This window comes from Arvicanthis niloticus, chromosome 8 (genome assembly GCF_011762505.2).
Source record: "Arvicanthis niloticus isolate mArvNil1 chromosome 8, mArvNil1.pat.X, whole genome shotgun sequence".
Taxonomy (NCBI): Eukaryota; Metazoa; Chordata; class Mammalia; order Rodentia; family Muridae; genus Arvicanthis; species Arvicanthis niloticus.
In genome coordinates this window covers 48,340,302-48,359,745 of record NC_047665.1, presented here as the reverse complement: position 1 = coordinate 48,359,745, position 19,444 = coordinate 48,340,302, and the positions used below count along the sequence as shown (strand labels likewise).

The 19,444-nt window shown below is 36.7% G+C and overlaps 1 protein-coding gene across 1 annotated transcript in view; it reads right to left on the bottom strand.

Annotated features, from left to right (window-relative positions):
• The window catches only part of Ryr2 (ryanodine receptor 2), a 566,557-nt gene that overhangs the window by 299,579 nt on the left and 247,534 nt on the right, over positions 1-19,444 (bottom strand). The window contains exons 11-12 of the mRNA XM_076939363.1: positions 7,756-7,830; positions 5,707-5,863 (exon numbers count right to left, since the gene is read on the bottom strand). Of these exons, the coding sequence (XP_076795478.1) occupies positions 5,707-5,863; positions 7,756-7,830 (232 nt within the window). The remainder of the gene's footprint in view (positions 1-5,706; positions 5,864-7,755; positions 7,831-19,444) is intronic.

The following is a 19,444-nucleotide window of genomic DNA, read 5'->3' as shown; positions in this document are numbered from 1 at the left end:
CCTCTCAGAATAAAGTTTCACTGCAGGTCTCTGTCATGGCTTCTATTTCATGACCCAATACCAACTTATTTCCATTTAAAATTGCAGTTTTCTATTCCTATATATTGATAAAGTCAATGTATTAGGCCCATGCCCTACCACATGTTGGGTTCTCTGGTTTCCTTCTTGTTTGGCAAGCTCTACTCTCTGTAGCCTTGGCTCCTTGGGTGTCTTTGTAAGCAATCTGTGCTTGTGGTTCTTCCTGGAAAGTTCCTCATTCATGTCAGGCTGGAATGTGAACTTACCGTCTTCTTGCTCACCAACCTCTCTTATTACTTACTTTAGTTAACACTACTCATAAGTTAATCTTTACATTGTCACTGTTTCATCTGTGTTTCTAGGGAATGGTTTCTCAGGTTGCTGGTATAGTTTTTATATATTTATATAGTCTAACCTAGCCTTAAACTTGTGATCGTCCTGCCTACTTCTCCCTCAGTGTCCCTCTGTTTCTACCTCCCAAGCGCTGAGACATCACACACATGCTGTGGTATTCAACTTGATTTCTCATTTTTAAAACCTTAGAAGGGACGATGAAAGTTAAAAATGGAGTGGGTGGCAAATATGGAGTGGGTGGCAAAGTATGATTATGTCATTTATAAAAATGTCAAAATGAAACCTGTTATTTTGTATACTAAAAAAATCAATAATTCTAAAAAGAAATACATCCATAACACAAAAATTCACTATGAAAATATCTCATAGGAGACCATAATACAGACGATCATTGTGACCCTAGATGACCATAGATGACCATAACAAAGAAGATCATCGTGATTCTATCTCATAGGTGACCATAACATAGAAGATCACCATGATTCTCATAGGATGTAGCCGTAACAGAGAAGTTCACTGTGACTCTACCCCATAGGAGGTGATCATGTGTTTCCTCATCTTCCCCTCTTTCCTTCCAGCTTTGGAGACATGGCTTTTGCATTTTAAATGTTAGACTTCAGAAAATACTCTTAGGTTTTCCAATGTAGTTGTGTAGAGTATGTATGTCTCTGTATGTCTCTCTGTGCATGTCTGTGTGTGCCTAAGAGCACACGTTACTAGTGCATTTGTATGTGCAGACACACCAATACACATGTGGAAACCAGGGGATGACCAACTGTATCATTCTCCAGGTTCTAGAAATAGGCCCTCTCCCTCCCCCGGTTCTAGAAATAGGTTCTCTCCCTCCCCCTCCCCCTCCCCTCCCCCTCCCCTTCTCTCTCTCTCTCTCTCTCTCTCTCTCTCTCTCTCTCTCTCTGACCTGGAGCCCACCAATTCAGCTAATCTGGTGGGACAGGAGCCTTGGGGATCCATCTGTCTCTGTTTCAAGCCACCAAGACAGGTTTTAATGCACAATTGTGCTGTCATTACACAGAAGGGTGAAGAAGGAGGATAAACACAAGAAAGACGAAGTTTGAGCTATATTATGCCTTGAAAAAAATGAACAAGTGTACACATGTATTCTTGATTTTGTTTTTAAATCTAGCAGACATTGATCTTGCTATTAGACATGACTAGAATCCCTGTTTGTAGAACATCATTCCAGGCCCTCTGGCTTTTAAAGTCTCGTTTGAAAAGTCAGGTACTATTCTAATAGGTCTACATGTGTCTAATAGGTCTAATAGGTTTATATGTAACTTGGTCTTTTTCCCTTGCAACTTTTGCTATTCCTTCTTCTTTGTTCTGTACATTTAGTTTTGATTATTATGTACAATAGAAAATTTTGTTTCTGGTCCATTCTATTTGGTATTCTGCAAACTTCTTGTACCTTAGTAAGAATCTCCTCCATTAGGTTAGTGTAATTTTCTTTTATGATTTTGTTGACCATGTTTTCTGTGTCAATTATATGGGCGTCTTCTTCCTTTCCCTATTACTTCCTTTCCCTATTCTTAGACTTGGTATCTTCATAGTGTCCTTCTTTTCCTGCATAATTTCTGACATGATTATTTTAGATATAATGTTTTCTTTGACCAGGGTATCCATTTGTTCTATTGTGTCTTCAATGCTTTCTCCCATGTCTTCTATTCTATTGGTGAGTTTTGCCTTTGAGGTTCATGATTGAATTCCTAAATTTTTCTTTTTCAAGTTTCCTTCAATTTGGTTTTTTTTCTATTGATTCTATTTCCACTTTCAAGCAGTGAAAGATGGCAGCCCAGAATACTATACTCAGTAAAACTTTTGGTCACAAAAGATGGAGAAAACAAGGCATTCCATAATAAAACCAAATCTAAGCAATGTAGCTATAAATATTCTACAAAATATTTACAAGTCTAGTCCCACAGGAGGAACTAGAGGGAAAACCCCAATATAAAAAAGGTTAACCACACCCAAGAAAACACAAGGAATAAATAATCCCAACAACTCTAAAGAGGACACACACATACACTACCACCACCACTACAAAAACATCAAAATAATAGGAATCAACAAACATTGATCATTGATATCTTTCAGCATCAATGGTCTTGACTCTCCAATAAAAAGACACAAACTAACAGAATTAATGTGAAAACAGGAGCCATCCTTCTGCTGCATACAAGAAACACACCTTAACACCAAGGATAAATATTCCTTTGGAGGTAAAAGGCTTCTAAAAAATATGCCAAACAAATGGACTTAAGAATCAAGCCAGTATAGTCATTGAATAGCTGACAAAACATTTCAAATAAAACTAATCAAAAGAGATAAAGATGGATACTACATGTTCATCTAAGGAAAAAAATACAACAAGAAGATACCACAATTCTTAACATCTGTGTAGCATACACAAGAGCAGACAAGTTTATAAAAGAAAAGCTACTACAGTTTAAATCACATATTCACCCTCATTCACTGATAGTGGATGACTTCAAATCCCATCTCACCAGCGGACAGGTCATCTAGACAAAAACTAAATAGAGAAATGCTGGAGCTAACATGTTATAAACCAAATGGACTTAACAGATATTTATAGAACATGTTATCCAAACATAAAAGAATAATTTCTACTCAGCAGCTCAGAGAACTTTCTCCAAAATTGACCATATACCAAAACACAAAGCAAATCTCTACAGATTCAAGAAAACTGAAATAACACCCTTACATTCTCAGTAGACAGAAAAAAAAAAAACACTTCAGGGCTGAAATCAATAAAATAAAAATAATTAACCAAATAAAAACAATTTTAAAAAATCAGTGAAACAAGTTTTTTTTTTTTTGAGAAAAATCAGAAAGATTGGCAAACTCTTGTCCAAATAAACTAAAAAAGCAAAAAGAGAAGACATAACAATAGACACTGAGAAAATCCAGAGATTCATAAGGACTACTTAAATAAATCTACTTTCCATTTCATTGAAAATATAAAAAAAGTTGATACTTTCCTTGATATATAGCACCTACCAAGGTTAAACCAAGATTAGATAAAATTTAAACCAACATATAACCCCTTATGAAATAGAAGCAGTAGTTAACTCTACCAAACAAACAAACAAACAAAAACCAAACAAACAAAAATCCAGGGCCAGATGGTCTTAGCATAGACTTTTATCAGACTTTAAAAAGGAGTTAATGTCAATACTCCTCAAATTATTCTACAAAATAGAAACAGAAGAAATGTCGCCCAGTATATTTCATGAGATCACAGTTACTCTGATATCTAAACCACATAAAATAGTACCCCCAAGGAAAGAGAATTACAGACCAATTTCTCTTATGAACATAGATGCAAAAATTCTCAATCATATACTCATAAACCAAACCCAAGAACATATCAAAAAGATCATTCGCCATGATCAGGTTGGCTTCATCCTAGAGATATAAGGATGAATCAACATACATAAATCAATAAATGTAATCCACCATATCAGTAAATTGAAAAAAAAACACATTATCATCTCATTAGACGCACCTTTGAAAAAAAAAAATCCAACACTCCTTCATAATAAAAGTCACTGAGAGATTAGAGATATACGGGACATACTTCAACATAATAAAGTCAGTTTACAGAAAGCACATAGCCAACATCAATTCAAATGAAGAATAACTCTAAGTAATTCCATTAAAAGCAAGAGCATGGCAAAGTGTCCATTCCACAAACTGACATCTTGGTACTATTGCTAAAGACAACACCAATACAATGCATGGAACATGGAGAAGTCCAGCTGATGCCTACACAGAGCCTTCACCCCTGTGGGTTAGCATCTTTGGTACAGTTAGGTATTTTGCATGCTACCACCAGTGTGCTCAGAAACCCTTTGATCTACAACACTGTCCTGCCTGCAACATATCTAGTGCAATAGGGAAACAAAGCTTATAGGAGTAACCAACAAATAACTCATTTAACTTGAGGCTCATCCACAAGATTGAACTCCTATCCAACACTGCTTGAGTGACCCAAGAACGTGAGAGCAGGTAACCCAGGGACCTAATGTAAAACGAAATAATTCTGTTTTTTTAAGTAGCAATAAAATAACTCCTAATAACATTCTGTTACAATCATGGATCAGTGCCTTGCTCCACCATGATCAGAGAAGCTTCCTCCTGCAGGAGATGGGAACAAATACAAAGACCCACAGCCAGAAAACACACAGAGAATGGAACACTCAGAATGATTCTATCAAATCCTTCCTCTCAGGGCTCAGGGAACCATGTGGTAGAGAAGGCAGAAAGAGTATAAGAGTCAGAGGGGATGGAAGACACCAAGAAAACAAGACCCTCTAAATCAACATGATCAAAGCTCCTATGAACTCACAGACACTGAGGCAGCATGCACAGGGCCTGCACAGGGCTATACCAGATGGAGTCATGGAGGTGAACATCAAATGGGCGCATGCCCCAGTCCCCAGCTCAGAAGCTATCTCCAATTGGTAACCACTTGCAAATGAAAATTTAGTTTCCTCCAAGGGAGCCTGGCTGGGAAAGCAAACTGTTCTTAAGGGTAGTCTGTGTATCCAGGAGTAGGTGCCAACAGAAAAGGAACTCAGTGATATCCTTGAGGGTTTCTTGTCTTATGATGTTATGTCAGAGCTCTTCCCCTTTTATTTTTTTTAATTCTATTTTTTAAAAAAATTTGTATTTGCATATTTTTCTCTCACCTTTTTACCCTACATCCTTTGCATATATATGTGGCTTCCAGTTTAGTGTTTTTATGGGATTCCTGAATGTGTAAACCAGTGGGTTTCCACATGTATATCTGTTTCTTAGGCTCCTTCTTTCTGTTAGTTTTGTCCTGTTCTGCTGTATTAATTTTTGCTTTATATTATCATATTTTATTTTATATTATGGTCCCTTAGAAGCCCTTTTATTTTCCAATGAGAGACAGAAATGGGATGGGTCTGAATCAGAGCAGAGTGGGGAAGGAACTTGGGGTACTAGAGAGAGGAGAAACCATACTCTAGATATATTATTGAGAAAAAATATATTTTTAATAAAAATACACATCTTTATTTTAAAAAAAAGTAAAGAATCCAGAAGGAGTTGGAGGGTATGCTCTAACCAAAATGGAAACCACGAAGCCAGCAGGCTATCTCAGGGCTAGTTTCAGTAGTTTGGGAACCTGACTTGATAAAGATAGAGGTTGGGAAGGGGAGCTAGGGATGAGAAAACTTTGTATCCACTCTTCCTTTGTTCCCTACATCAAAGAAAAAACAAAGCAGGGCCACATGGTCAGAAATCCCAAAATGCCACACTTCATCTTACCTTGGAAGACCGGAAGGCAAACGCAGTTGATTTTACATCAGCTTTTTCTTTGTCCATGAGTAGAAGGTTCTTGTCTTCCATGAGGCTTAAGTATTTTCCTGTTGTGACATGCCGGAGTCGGAATGGCTGACCCCATCTTATGTGGCTTCCACTCCACCTAACAAAACAATCAGAACTTGATCCAACCCCACCACCATCAAAGAAGCAGCCACTAAAATGTAGGAGTATGACTGCACGTGTGTGCACACAGGCGTGGATAAACACTATGAGTGGCATCTACAAACATATGCTACATGTCTGTACATATAAACATCTTAGAACCAGGTGCAAAGGAAGAAAACAGACTGAGAAACTGCAGGGAAACTCACAGCTTTTATACTTATGGAGGAAATGACTTTAAATGTGTAGCTATAATATTTTCCTTAATTTATATACTATTAGAAAAAAGACAGCCTAATTTTATGCATGTAGATGCACATCTAATAAAACTTTATAATTATCAAAAGTATTACTATTTAGGTGGATTTAATCAACTTAATATTCATATCAAAGACAACTGTTTTTAATTATTAAACATTAAATATTGTGAATATGGAATTTTTTATGTTATAGGCTAACAGAAAAATATAAAGGTTGACAAGAACATTTTGTTGCTAGAGAATGATAGAAGAAGAAGGAAAACTCAGGTAGTCACACAGCCCACGGCCCTGACATAAAATATTTCCAGAAAAAGGGGAGTAATAAGCACCCTTCACTGTGAAGAAGAGTTTGAGCATTTTTAAGTGAACAAAGGTGAGTGTTAACTCACAGCAGTACTTATGCTCACTTGATTGTTTGCGAAGCAGAGATGAAGCCACTTGATTTTAAACCATCACTCCTTGAGGCCAGGTTTCAGGGTTACATGCCTTAAAGACAGGCTGATCTCTGAATTCAAAGCTAGCCTGGTCTACACAGCAAGTTACTGGGCAGCCAGGGCTACACAGAGAAACACTTTCTCAAAACAAGACAAAACAAACAGAACAGAACAGATCAAAACCACTGCCCCTTTAATATATAGGAAGTTATTTTCCACCCATCTATTTAAACTGATCAGGATAATATTGAGAATCTACCAAGTTTTCTGAAATTACTGTTTGGAATACCCAAGCAAAATGACTTTAGACACTAATTATTGTATCTATCATTAAATAGGCAGATAGCTCACATTTTAAAAATTCTGTAGACACCGACTCAAGTAAAATAGTCCTGGCTCTCACCCAAAGAGTTTGTATCATACAGCAATAACTTCTTTTAAAGTGTAATATTATAGGAAAATATACTGACAACTTAGTGCATTTTAAACGAAGACTAAACCATCCAATTATTTTTAAAATGATTTTGCTAATATCATAGTTTTGTCTAAAAATGTTTAAAGCTATGCCTTTATCAGTGATGTAGCATTTAAATGAACTAAAAGACACTCTTTAAAAAAAAAATCTTCTAAATACCAGGAATATGTGTACATGTATGTGCATCTGAATTCTTACTGCAATAATGAATAGTGTGGTGATTTTTGCTACTATACAGTTTCCCACTCCAGTATCAAGCTACACATGAGTAAAGTTCATAGTCCTTGCAAATAGCTGTTGAACTGTTTTTTATCCACATGCACCTTTAGAAGTTTAAATCCACAATCTTTCAGACTTCAGGTGAGTGACAGGCTTGCAGACAACTTGTCCTGCTTCCAAATCTGACACCACTCTGTCCCAGCAGTGCTTTATGCCAGGAAGATGCCAGGTGTGGGGGACATGATGTTATAAAGCAAAAGAGACCAAAGACAGGTAAGCTGTAGGAAATTACTAAATGAGACTATTCTTGGGTCCTCACCTGCTGAATCAAGACAGAAGTGATAGAAAGAGACAAGAGAAAAAAAGAATTGGATACTACATTTGTTCTCCATGTTGTTTGCAGCTGGAGTTAACAGGACCATCCCACACTGAATTGGAAGCCAAAGGCATTGACCATTCCATACCCTCAGAATTATAGGCTGGGTTTAGAAGTTCTACTTACGCAACTCTTAGGGTCTCTAGTCTCCAGAGGGAGCGTGCATGAACTGATACAGCACCACCTTCATAATGGACTGTTCTGTTGACATAAAAAAGTTTAAATTTGAGTTTAATAGGTTTCATTCTTTGAACTCCACCTTTTAAACAAACAGAAAGAAGGAAGAGTGTAGAAGAAACTGTAAATGTTAAAGGTCTATTGTGAGGAGATAGCACAGCTGGAAATAAAAATAAATGTAACAGTGATCAACATATATTCTTTCTCAATAAGCATTTACTTAAACATATTCTCTCCCCATCACTTACCCATATAATAGTAATGTTTTTTCTTCATAACTTCCCTCTATAGACATATATATATATATTTTTTTTTTACCAACTTTGGTCATAGAAGTACAGACTTAAAAGCATAGGTGTCATTTTTTATATTATTATATAAAGATATGCATGTAATTGTTCATGGCTCTGAATTTGGATTTCATTGTTTAAAATACTTCCAAGAAATGTAAAAAGACTGACTCAGTGTTTTAATACAGTCATCTGCAATTTACACCAATGGGCCATGCATGACAAAATATAAACTGATAAATAAAATATTAACAGAGGGAGCTGGAGTGATGGCTCTGTGGTCAAGAGCACTTGCTCCTCTTGGAGCTCCAAGTTTGGTTCCTAGCACCCATGTTGTATGACTCACAACTTCCTCTACATCCAGTACCAGGTAACCACTTCTAGCATCCACGGGCACCCACATACACATGCACATACACATAAATACATAAGTAGAAATAAAATCCTCAATATATAATTTGCACATATACATAAACCAAAAGAATCACAAAAGGTACGTCTTGGGATGTATATCACATGCACTCAAATGACCAAGCACTTCTAATAATATAAGATGTCAAGAAACTTATGTGAATTAGCCAAACTGGTCTTTGTGACCACTTTTTAACACTGTTTCAAGAAAACAAAGGCTTGTGAACAGAACACACCCTGTGTCTTTTCCTAGGGCTTCGGCATCCTCTCTAGAATTTGTCCTCATGATCTAAACATACATAGGAATGTTCTCTTTCAAACATAACACCAACACCTTGCCCCTCCTCTCCAGTTTCCCTCCCTGTCTCCCTACCATCTATCTCTTGTTGGTTTGCCCTGTGCTCCAATCTTGCTCCCAGACCTGTTTCTTTATTGAAATGGAATTTGCTGTGGCCATTAAACAACCTTCTTGTCACCAACTCCAAAAGGCTTCTTTTGAAAATAGCCTCTGAAACCCCTTGCTGCTCAGGCCATGTTCTAACACCTCCTTGGCTTCTGCTCCTTACCCATTTGACAGCCCATTTCATACTATCATTATTTCGGAACTTCTTAAATATACAAGAAAAAAATTGAGTAAACAAGCCCCAAGCCCTTGCACACCCAGTTCAAACTTCAACAATTATCAACATGGGACCAACCCTGCTTACAGCCTCTAATTACTCCACCATAGACAGCCTTTGGTATTATAAAATATCTGGTCAATTTTCAAATGTTCTAAATTATCTCACAAAATCTTTTCTTCCGTGGCTTTTACCAAGATTCAAATAAGATGTTCATATTGGTTAGTTATCCTCTTTATTCTAAAGGGGTTCCCACAACTTTCTCTTTCTCTCTCTCTCTCTCTCTCTCTCTCTCTCTCTCTCTCTCTCTCTCTCTCTCGGGCTTTTTTGGGGTACTTTTTTGTTTGTGTTGTTGTGGGGTTTTTTTCCTTCTTAATATTTATTTTATGAAAATTTTGTCCCATTTGTTTCTGACTTTTCTAACTGTACCCTCATAGTGCTGGGGCTACTGGTGGTTGTGAGCTGCCTAATGTGGGTGCTGGGAACTGAACTCAGGTTCTCTACAACTGCAGCAAGAGCTCTTACCATAGAGCAGGCTCTCACACTTCATGGTGTACTTATTTCCAAAGATACTTCTAACTATAGCTGTGTATTCAATTTAGATTTTTTAATAATATTTCAGAAGCCCATGTTTCCTACTCCCTGTGATAACACAACCATCAGAAGGAACACAATGCCTGGCTGTACATTTCTTAAGATAGATAGATAGATAGATAGATAGATAGATAGATAGATAGATAGATATTTCTTAATTATATTTCTTAATATATATATATTTCTTAAGATAGATATATATCTTAATTTCTTAAGACATATCAACAGGCCCAGCACCATCCTCAGCTGTCTACAGTGACCAGAGGGCTTTAGATGCACTGGTGAACACTTTGAACAGCAGTGACTTCCTGACATGGCTGTAGGCAATAATCACATGAGAAACTATCAAAAATATTATGCCATGTCCCCACCAATGTTCAGTAAAGTAGATGTGGGGTTTGGCTCTTTTGAAAGTCTTTAGCTGAGTCCAATGAGAAGCCAAAACTTGGACCCCGTGGTTTACATGTTTATCTCCTTGGCAGTACACCTGCTGTGTAAAGTTGGACATATTTTTGCTGCAGGGGATGTTCCCTGCATTATGGGATATTTACAGAAATTGCCCCCTACCAACTAAATGCCAGCCTCCCACCAGTTGGTAAAACGAAAAACTGCCTCTCACATTGCTTAATGTCCCTTATGAGACAAAAGCAACCCTAGTACAGCACTACTGATGCAGATGAATGAATCTTAACCTTTAGCGAGGTATGTTTTTTTCCAAAATCCTTTTAAAGCCCAAGCTGGCCCCATGGCTAAAGTTTCTGATTGAGGTCAAGGGTGAAACCCATGCAGCCACATTTCCCATAAGCCCCTGGAAGAAGTATATTCTGCATGTTGACATTTTGAGAGCCATTGGAACTATATTAGCTATTTCATTGGGGTTCTTAACCTTGGCTGTATACTAGAAGCATTTCAGCAGCTTTAGAAAATTCAAGGCAGAGAACACTCAGGCCAATAAGTGTGAGGAAATCAAGATGGTCAAAACTTGAAGCACCTAGTTAACATCACACCCACAGTCAAGAGAAGAGAGAAATGAAGTAATATATGTATACGGTGGAGACAATGTGACCAGTTCTCTCCAGGTAACTTCCCTGCCATGGTGGATTAGAAACTGGAACTGGAGCCTAAAATAAACACCCTTTCCTTCCCCGAAGTTGTATTTCTTAAGGTATTTTATCACAGCAACAGAAAATAAAACTAAGACAGAAATATAAATCTTCTATACAATGATAAATCACTATGAATATGTCCTGAGTATGCAAATATGCAGTTCTTAATAAGCTTAGAAAGGGGTACTGAATAATGATTCTAAAATGTTGATTAAACAGAGTGTTTTAGAGAAATCGCAAAGTTGGAAATAAAATGGGCTTTAAGAAACAAATAATATAGATATGGCTGTGCAAAATTATGTATCTATGAAGGGGAGTTGCTCAAACATTTTTTCCATAATTTTAATTTCAACTTAACAGGTTATTAAAATCTTTATTCAAGTAGAAAGTTAAAAGTAAGTTTAATTCATATTTGTAAAACAAACATAATGTTCAAAGAAAGGAAATCCTACTTCCTTTCTGGAATCTTTTAGCTTTATCCTAAAGATCCTTCTGCACTGAAGTCTGTGCTTGGAAAGTGTTCCAACAGGAGGTATAAAACCTAGAGTCTTTTTCAAGTATCGATTGCTGACTTTAATAATAATATATGATGATAATAATAATATATTATTATTATATATTATTATATATATAATAATATATATTATATATATAATTATATAATATATATAAAATTATATATATTATATATAATTATATAAAATTATTATAATTTTATATAATTATATATAATAATATATAATTATATATAATTTATTTATAATTTAATATAATATTATTATAATATATATAAAATTATATATATTTTATATATATATTAAATAATATATATAAAAATATATATAATAATATATATAATAATATATATTATAATATTATAATATTATATATTATTATATATTATTATATTATTATATATATAATAATATATATATAATAATATATATAATAATATTATATATATATTATTATAATATATATAATTATTATTATATTATTATTATTATAATATATATATATTATTATTATAATATATTATATTATATTATTATTATATATATATTATTATTATATTATTATTATATTATTATTATATATATTATTATAATATATATAATATTATATATTATATATATTATTATTATAATATATATAATTATATATATATAATTATAATATATATAATATTATTATATATTATATATAATGATATATAATAATATTATATATATTATTATTATAATATATGATAATAATAATGACTTTTAATAATAAGTGGCAAGATCCCCTTGTCACTTATTAGATTCCATATAAACAGTTACTACTGTGTAGAAGTTGGTAGGGTTTTGTTTGTTTGTTTTGGGGTTTTTTGTTGTTGTTTTGTTTTGTCAGGAAGTCTCCCTGGACTATTTCAGGATAAGTGTTGATATAAGATAGCAAAACATTAAACTGAAACAAGGCTCAAGGTCTATCCTAAATGACTCAAAGGGAAGTCAAGCTTATATAAATTTGGTCCATCTGGAGGCAAGCACCTCTTCTCTGATTCTATGAAGGGAGTATTTGCCCACCGTGTATCTCAGGCATCAAAATCAGAATCCAGAAAGACTTATTTTTTTTTCAAAGTCAAGTTACTTTTCTACTCCTGTGAAGAGACACCACGACCAAGGTGACTTATGAAAGAATTTATTTTGAGGGCTCATGGTTTTCAAAAGGCTAAAGTCCATGAACATCATGGCAGGAAGCATGGCACTGAAGCAGTAACTGAGGGCTCACTTGTTTACCTCATGTGAGGTAAAGAAATGGGCCTACAATGTGCTTTTGAAATCTCAGAGTGAGATTTCACTTCTAGTAACGTATTTCCTCCAACAAGGCCACACTATCTAATCCCTACAAAACAGTTCTACTGAGGACTAAATATTCAAACAAATGAGTCCATAGAGGGCTACTCCCATTCAAACCACCTCAAAGTCCGACAAGTTTACCAAATGCTATTCACATCTTTATAGTCAGACAACTCAATGATTATCTCAGGGCAATTATCCTTCCTACATAGACGACTAAAGGGGAAAAAATTAAAACCTTCTTTAAAAAGTTAAAAGGACTTATAAAACACTGCCCTTGGAGCTACCACTGGGAACTTCAAGGCAAGTGCCAGCAATCTGTCAAAATTCAAGGACGATAAATAGATGTTGTGCTGGAAAGTTTTACATCAACTTGATGCAAGCTAGAGCCACTGGCAAAGAAAATGTCTTCCTAAGATCCAGCTGTAGAAAAGCCCATAGGACATTTTCTTAATTAGTGACTGATGTGGGAAGGCCCAGCATCCCTCCATGCCCTCTGCATCAGCACCCGACTCCAGGTTCCTGGCCTAACTGGTTTCGATGATGAACTGTTACATGGAACTGTGATAGATAGATAAATTCTATCCATACAATAGTATAGCTACTTGGGGGAAGAGAAAATAAGTAAAAATAATACAAATTGATAATCATCCTCAAAATTATTATTACTGTGCAGTACTGGGGATTGAATCCAGGACTTCATACACAACTAGACAAACACTCTAGCACCCAACCGAATCTCCAGAACTCTTTCTCCTTTAACTTGCAACAAGTACCACTAAATTGCCCAGGATGACTCTGAACTCATTACGCAGCCAAGGCTGGTTTTTGGCTTGAGATTCCCCCTGCCATAGCCTCTTGAGTAACTAGAACAACAAACCCCCAAAAGCTGGTACTAAACTCACATTAAAAAAAAAAAAAAAAAAACCCAGAAACTTCTAGATCATAAATCAGAACAGCTGAAGTTACCGCAATTTCACCAAACAGAAACTTTTAAAAAGCACATGTAATAGCCGATCATACAAGCTCCTTCAAGACTTCTTTAAAAGACTCTCAGGCTTCTGACTACACATTATACCTCCACTATACATCCTTCTCCAAGATGCAGCACTTCATTAGAGAACTCATATTTCAGGCTGACCATGTAAGAGGAACCGTAAATGTATTCTAAGCACAAATTCTCTCCACAACGTCATCAATTCAACTTCTCATGGTTCTTAAACATTGTCCACCAAAACATAAGTAGCTAGCTCTTTTGGTTCTGGGAGTTATAAAGTACAATTTAAATCTTATCTCAATTGTTCAACAGCTCATTCTCTGAGTAAAATGCAAGTGCTGTGACAGCTAGCGGATTCATCTGTAAAATCTGAAGCCCAGGAAATACTGTATTAGCATGCTAATGAGGGTGCAAATCTTTCCAGCCTCTCACTGCCTGACATGGAAGTATTTATTCATAATAAAATTTTATAGGATACACAATTTCAATTAGTGAGCTTTAGGGCATAATCATAAAGCATCATTAATCAATGACTGGGCACTATGAGGAGATTCCTGATGGCTACAAGGGTGAGTTCTGACAGAGGGCACCTTCTCCAGATGATGCTACAGCTATGAGCTCACTTTTTTTTTTTTTTTTTTTTTTTTTTTTGGGGGGTAAGGCACCAAGAATTTGGCAAGTCAGTTTCAAATCTCATTGTTATTAACTTTCTGAAGACATCATCTCATTGTACAAACCTGGGCAGGTTGCTGAACTCTACTTTTTGCTTTAAGACGTGTGTGTGTGTGTGTGTGTGTGTGTGTGTCCCTCAAGTCCAGCTTCAGGTAATCTGATACCCATTTCTCCAGACCCTGATTCCCTTTCTTTAACCATTTCCTAGGTTATTGTGATAAAATATGATATAACCTCTCTATAGCACTGGTGAGCCTTCTGACGAGTCAAGCAATAGTACTCAGAGTTTGTAGTCAGTCCTTCTGTAGCAGTAAGCAAGGACTCAATCACTTCAGCTTGAGCTGAGTTGCTACAGTCAAATCAATAGTGTTATGGGCTTCCTGACCTTGGTTATGGCTTGGATCTGAAATACCCCAACTGGACTTTCATTTTGAATGCTTGGCCTTACAATATAGTTCTATTTTGAAGACTGTGGAACTTAAGGGAGGTATAAGCTTGCTGAGATTTGGTCTTTCGCTATGTATATGTAATGCTCATTACTGGCCCCTAGGGCCTGGTTGTCCCCAAGGATGAGAGAATCTGCATGTAGACCCAAGTGATGCTATGTAACCTTGCCCTCCCCCACCCCCACCAAGTTATTCCTGATTGGTGAATAAAGATACATATAGCCTATAGCTAGGCAGAATTGAGATAGGCAGGGTATGTGGTTCCCAGGCTTGGGGTCTGAGGAAAATCATGAGGAGAGGAAGAGGGAGGGAAGAAGGAAGCCACTATGGGTTAGGTGAGTCATAAAAGCATGGACATAAGGGCTGGTCAATTAAAGTTAAGGACAGCTTAGACGGAATACGGCAAATTATAAATCAGGGCTATTAATGGGGAAGTAGATTCTAATAGCATATAAGTTAAATATCTGTCCAGCTTTAGTGTTAAGGCTTATTATAAATATAAAGGTTGCATTTCTTCTATGCAGGAACTGAATGATACAAGGCAGGGTAGAAATGTTTAATTGAGGTTAAACATTTTCTACAACAGAAACTGACTGGCAGAAGTAAAACCCTCATCAGTGGGCCTTTGAATGGACTGCTTATTCCTGGTCCCACCCTACTCTCTCTGCTTCCCATCCTACAGTCAGAATTTGAAGAGTCTTCACCACAGGGTCCTGCCAATCTCCCCTGTCTGCCAATGATGAATCCTTGAAACTATGAGCCAAACTAAAACCCTTCTCCCACAAGTTGTTTCTGTCAGGCATTTCGTCACAGACATAAAAGAGTTACTAACATCATATTCAAAGGCATGGGTCATCTTCTGTTATAAATGGTGCTTTGGAAAACAAATTAATCTTTAAGTCAGCCATCCCCATGCCAGCCTCCAATGCTGGAGCTCAGTCTCAACATATTCTCATTGAAAATTGTATGTAACCCATCATCACATCAATAATAACATAAAATCTCGAAACCAATTTAATTTACGTTATAGACAAGCTCCATGATATTAAATTAACATAGAAAGCCAACTGGATTGGCGTGGTGGCTCATGCCCGTAATTCCACCACTTAGAAAGTAGAGACAGGAGGATCAGAAGTTGAAGGCCATCTTTAGTCATAGAGTGAATACAAGGTTAACTTGGATGACATGAGATCTTAACGTAAAAAAAAAAAAAAAATAGACCCAAAATTTAAAAGTAAAGAAAAGCATACATAATGGGATAAAGAGAATAAAACCATCTTTGTGACCCAGAACTAGACCCACACAAACAAATTCAACTGATGTTTGACAAAGGGGCAGAGATACTTCAATAGATTAGGGGTAGATTTTAGAGCACTTGCAAAATCAAATAAGCAAAAATATTCAGGAAGATCATATACCTGTCACAAAGCTGACAAAATGGGTAGCTTCACCCTCATTTGTGCTGGAATACAAGAGGGTGCCCCCGCCCCTGTAGCAGTAAACTAGAAGCAGTATCCTTCTGAGATTGAGTCATCTAACTGTGCAAGGTCATAAACCACGTGCCTCTTTCTAAGCTAGACAGAGAGACACTCAACTCTTTCTACAAAGCCCATCTCGTGATGTATCAAGTATTCATAATGACAGCCCCCCAAATCATCCTTATATCACAAAGGCTATAGGAGCAAAGATATTGCCATGTTCATACAGCATAGCTTCTGTCTACTGAGTCACACTCCAGAAAGCAAATACAGCATCTATTTCCATAGCATGTAAGGTACTTGTCTTTACTGTCCTGCTTGAAAGGAACAAGTCAAGTAGATTACAGAAGCAATGCATGATCAGATACAAACACAGAACCTTCCCTCCCTCTCTTCCTTTCTGCTACCACCTCCACAGAACACGTAATACCCATAGACCCTTGTTTGCCTTTCATCCTTTTATTTTTCCCTATAACTTCTATTCAGTGCATTCAACTTATGTGCACATGGGCAATCTATGTTCATAACTGTGAATAAACATGCTTATTTTTATTACCACTATACAATGTAGCCTTGAGAGGGAGACACTATTTTTTTAACACAGCTCAGAGCCTAGTGTCCAGCCACAATTTTTTTGTAGAATGAATTTAGCTACACAATAGATATCTTGTAAACCTGTTTTCAAAATGAAAATAATGCTTTATAAACAATAGTCACCCTATACTTCTTTTCAAACTATAGACTCAAACTAACATTCACACAACTGCTTTAAAATCTATTAACTCGTTGGAGATGTCACTTCATAGTAGAATGCTTGGGTCCCAGGTTCAGAACCTGACACAAAAAGAAGTAAACATAGTAAAATGTACTACTTTAAAGGGATGGCACACTTAATCCCTGTAGTCCATATTCTGATCATAAATATATGTGTATTTAAATAAGGGCTTTGTTGATATTTTATTGCAATCACAAAAATTCATGGAAGAAAATACAATATATTCAGAGACAAAGTCTGTAACAATGACAAAATCTATTATGCGATGGATGAAATTTTATCATTAAATTTGAAGTCCTTACAATGAAAGCCTATGTGAAAGCAATTATGAAAGCTCCACGTGGCACCTGATTCTCACGCTGACTACCAGACCCTGTTTTTCTCTAATGCATCTCATCCCCTTATCTGGAGATCATTCCCCCAGTTAACTCTGAGCCTCCCACCTGACTGCTCACACCCTCTGCAGCCTGCATCTTCACTGCTGCTCCTACAATATGCACAACAGAAGTTTTGCAGCTCGATTCCTACTTGAAAGGAAAAAAAAATCTCAAGGAACTTAAAAGAAATAGTGATCTGTACTTCCCGGTCAAAACTCAATCATTCAAGTACAGTAGTCAGGAAATATAGGGGAATATCTTTACAGTTAAACCTTGATAGCTCATTCCCTGATTCAAATCTGCTTAGTTCAATAGCACACTGGAGGCTACTCTGCCTATAGGTCTTATTAACAACCTATGAAAATGAAGAGGTAACTTGGCGGACGAATCTCATTGTGAAAAAGTTGAACACGTCCATTGGTATCCAGAATTACATGTCCTGTCACTGAGCTGCCTCCTCTATTGCTACAATTATAGTTACAGCTATCAAATTCCTGGCGGAACAAGCTAAAGCCAACAGTCAAATCCACTGAAGAGCCTAGCGCAGATAACCAAAATATCCCTGAATTGCTCAGAAGCAAATGTCCCTGCTGACCATCTCCTCAGTCATTCCTACTACCTCAAACAAATCTCATGTGACAGGTGTTCTTTAATTTTAATAGTAGGAAACAATCAATGGGCATGGCTAGATCAAAATTACCAGCAAAGGCCTATAAGACAAAACTGTTATGCTTTGTTTTGTTTTTACATATTTCCCTGCTTAAATTCACCATTTAAAAAAAATAATCAAATCATTTTTAGTTCTTTTCCTAATAAATCACAGCATATGCCTCGGCCATCATTATGCATTTCTTCCCTTTAAACAGACTGATATTAATTTAAGAAACTGCTGCCTGCAGGCTGTTGCCTTCTCTAGTTCTCTCAGACACAGGCAATGACTTAGGGCAAAAACAAAGGAAGCAATTTTGAAAGTCTGTGTAATGACATCAACAAGATTCAAAATCAGAAGGCTTTCCATAAACCTAATTTTATGGAAGTCTTTTTTTTTTCATCATGTATCTATAATTGCTCAGTTTCACAACTTAATCAAGACATACATTTCTTCCCTGAGCATCCCCCACCCCCTGCCCCAGGCTCCAGCCTGCCTAGCTCTGAGTCATACTCTCCCTACAGTCATGATGTGAATCCACACTACCTAATTACACCATGTCAACATGCTATAAAAAGATAGGCAAACAGATGTATTCTTGCTGCCTCCATGACCTTGGAAGAGTCTCTCAGTATGTTCAGGTGAACACACACTGAGACTCAACTAGCAGAAAAGTTATCAGAATTCAATCAAGGTCAACATCTAAGAGTTGCATTAACCCGGACCTTCTGAAAGCACTGGTGAATGGCTTGCTTCTATCTGCTCCCACAGCTCCTCTCCTTGGAGTGAGCATGTGACTGATGCCCTTTCTTCAACTGTCCTCACGCCTCTGTGGTTTATATTCAACACACACTTGTTTTCTGAGTCAGACTCAGACAACTCAATTTCTAGCTTGCTGTGCTGAGACCTTCTGAATTCATTGCACACAATTTTAACTTAGCTCTCATTAAAAAAAACAAACCCAGAATTGTTTCTGTCTAAAGGAAATGCAGGGACAAAGCGTGGAATAGAGACTGAAGGAAAAGCTATCCGAGACTGCCCCACCTGGGCATCCATCCCATCTGTAGACACCAAACAGGTGCTAATGCCAAGAAATGCATGCTGATAGGAGTCTGGTATAGGTGTCCTCTGAGAGACTCTGTCAGCGCCTGACCAATAGAGATGCAGATGCTCACAGGCAGACATCAGACTGAGCATGCGGTCCCCAATAGGGTCCCCAATGGAAGAATTAGAGAAAGAACTGAAGGAGCTGAAGGGGTTTGCAACCCCATAAGGAAGAACAACAACATCAACCAACCAGACTTTCCAGGGCTCCCAGGGACTAAACCACCAACCAAAGAGTACACATGAAGGTACCCATGTCTCCAGCTGCATATGTAGCA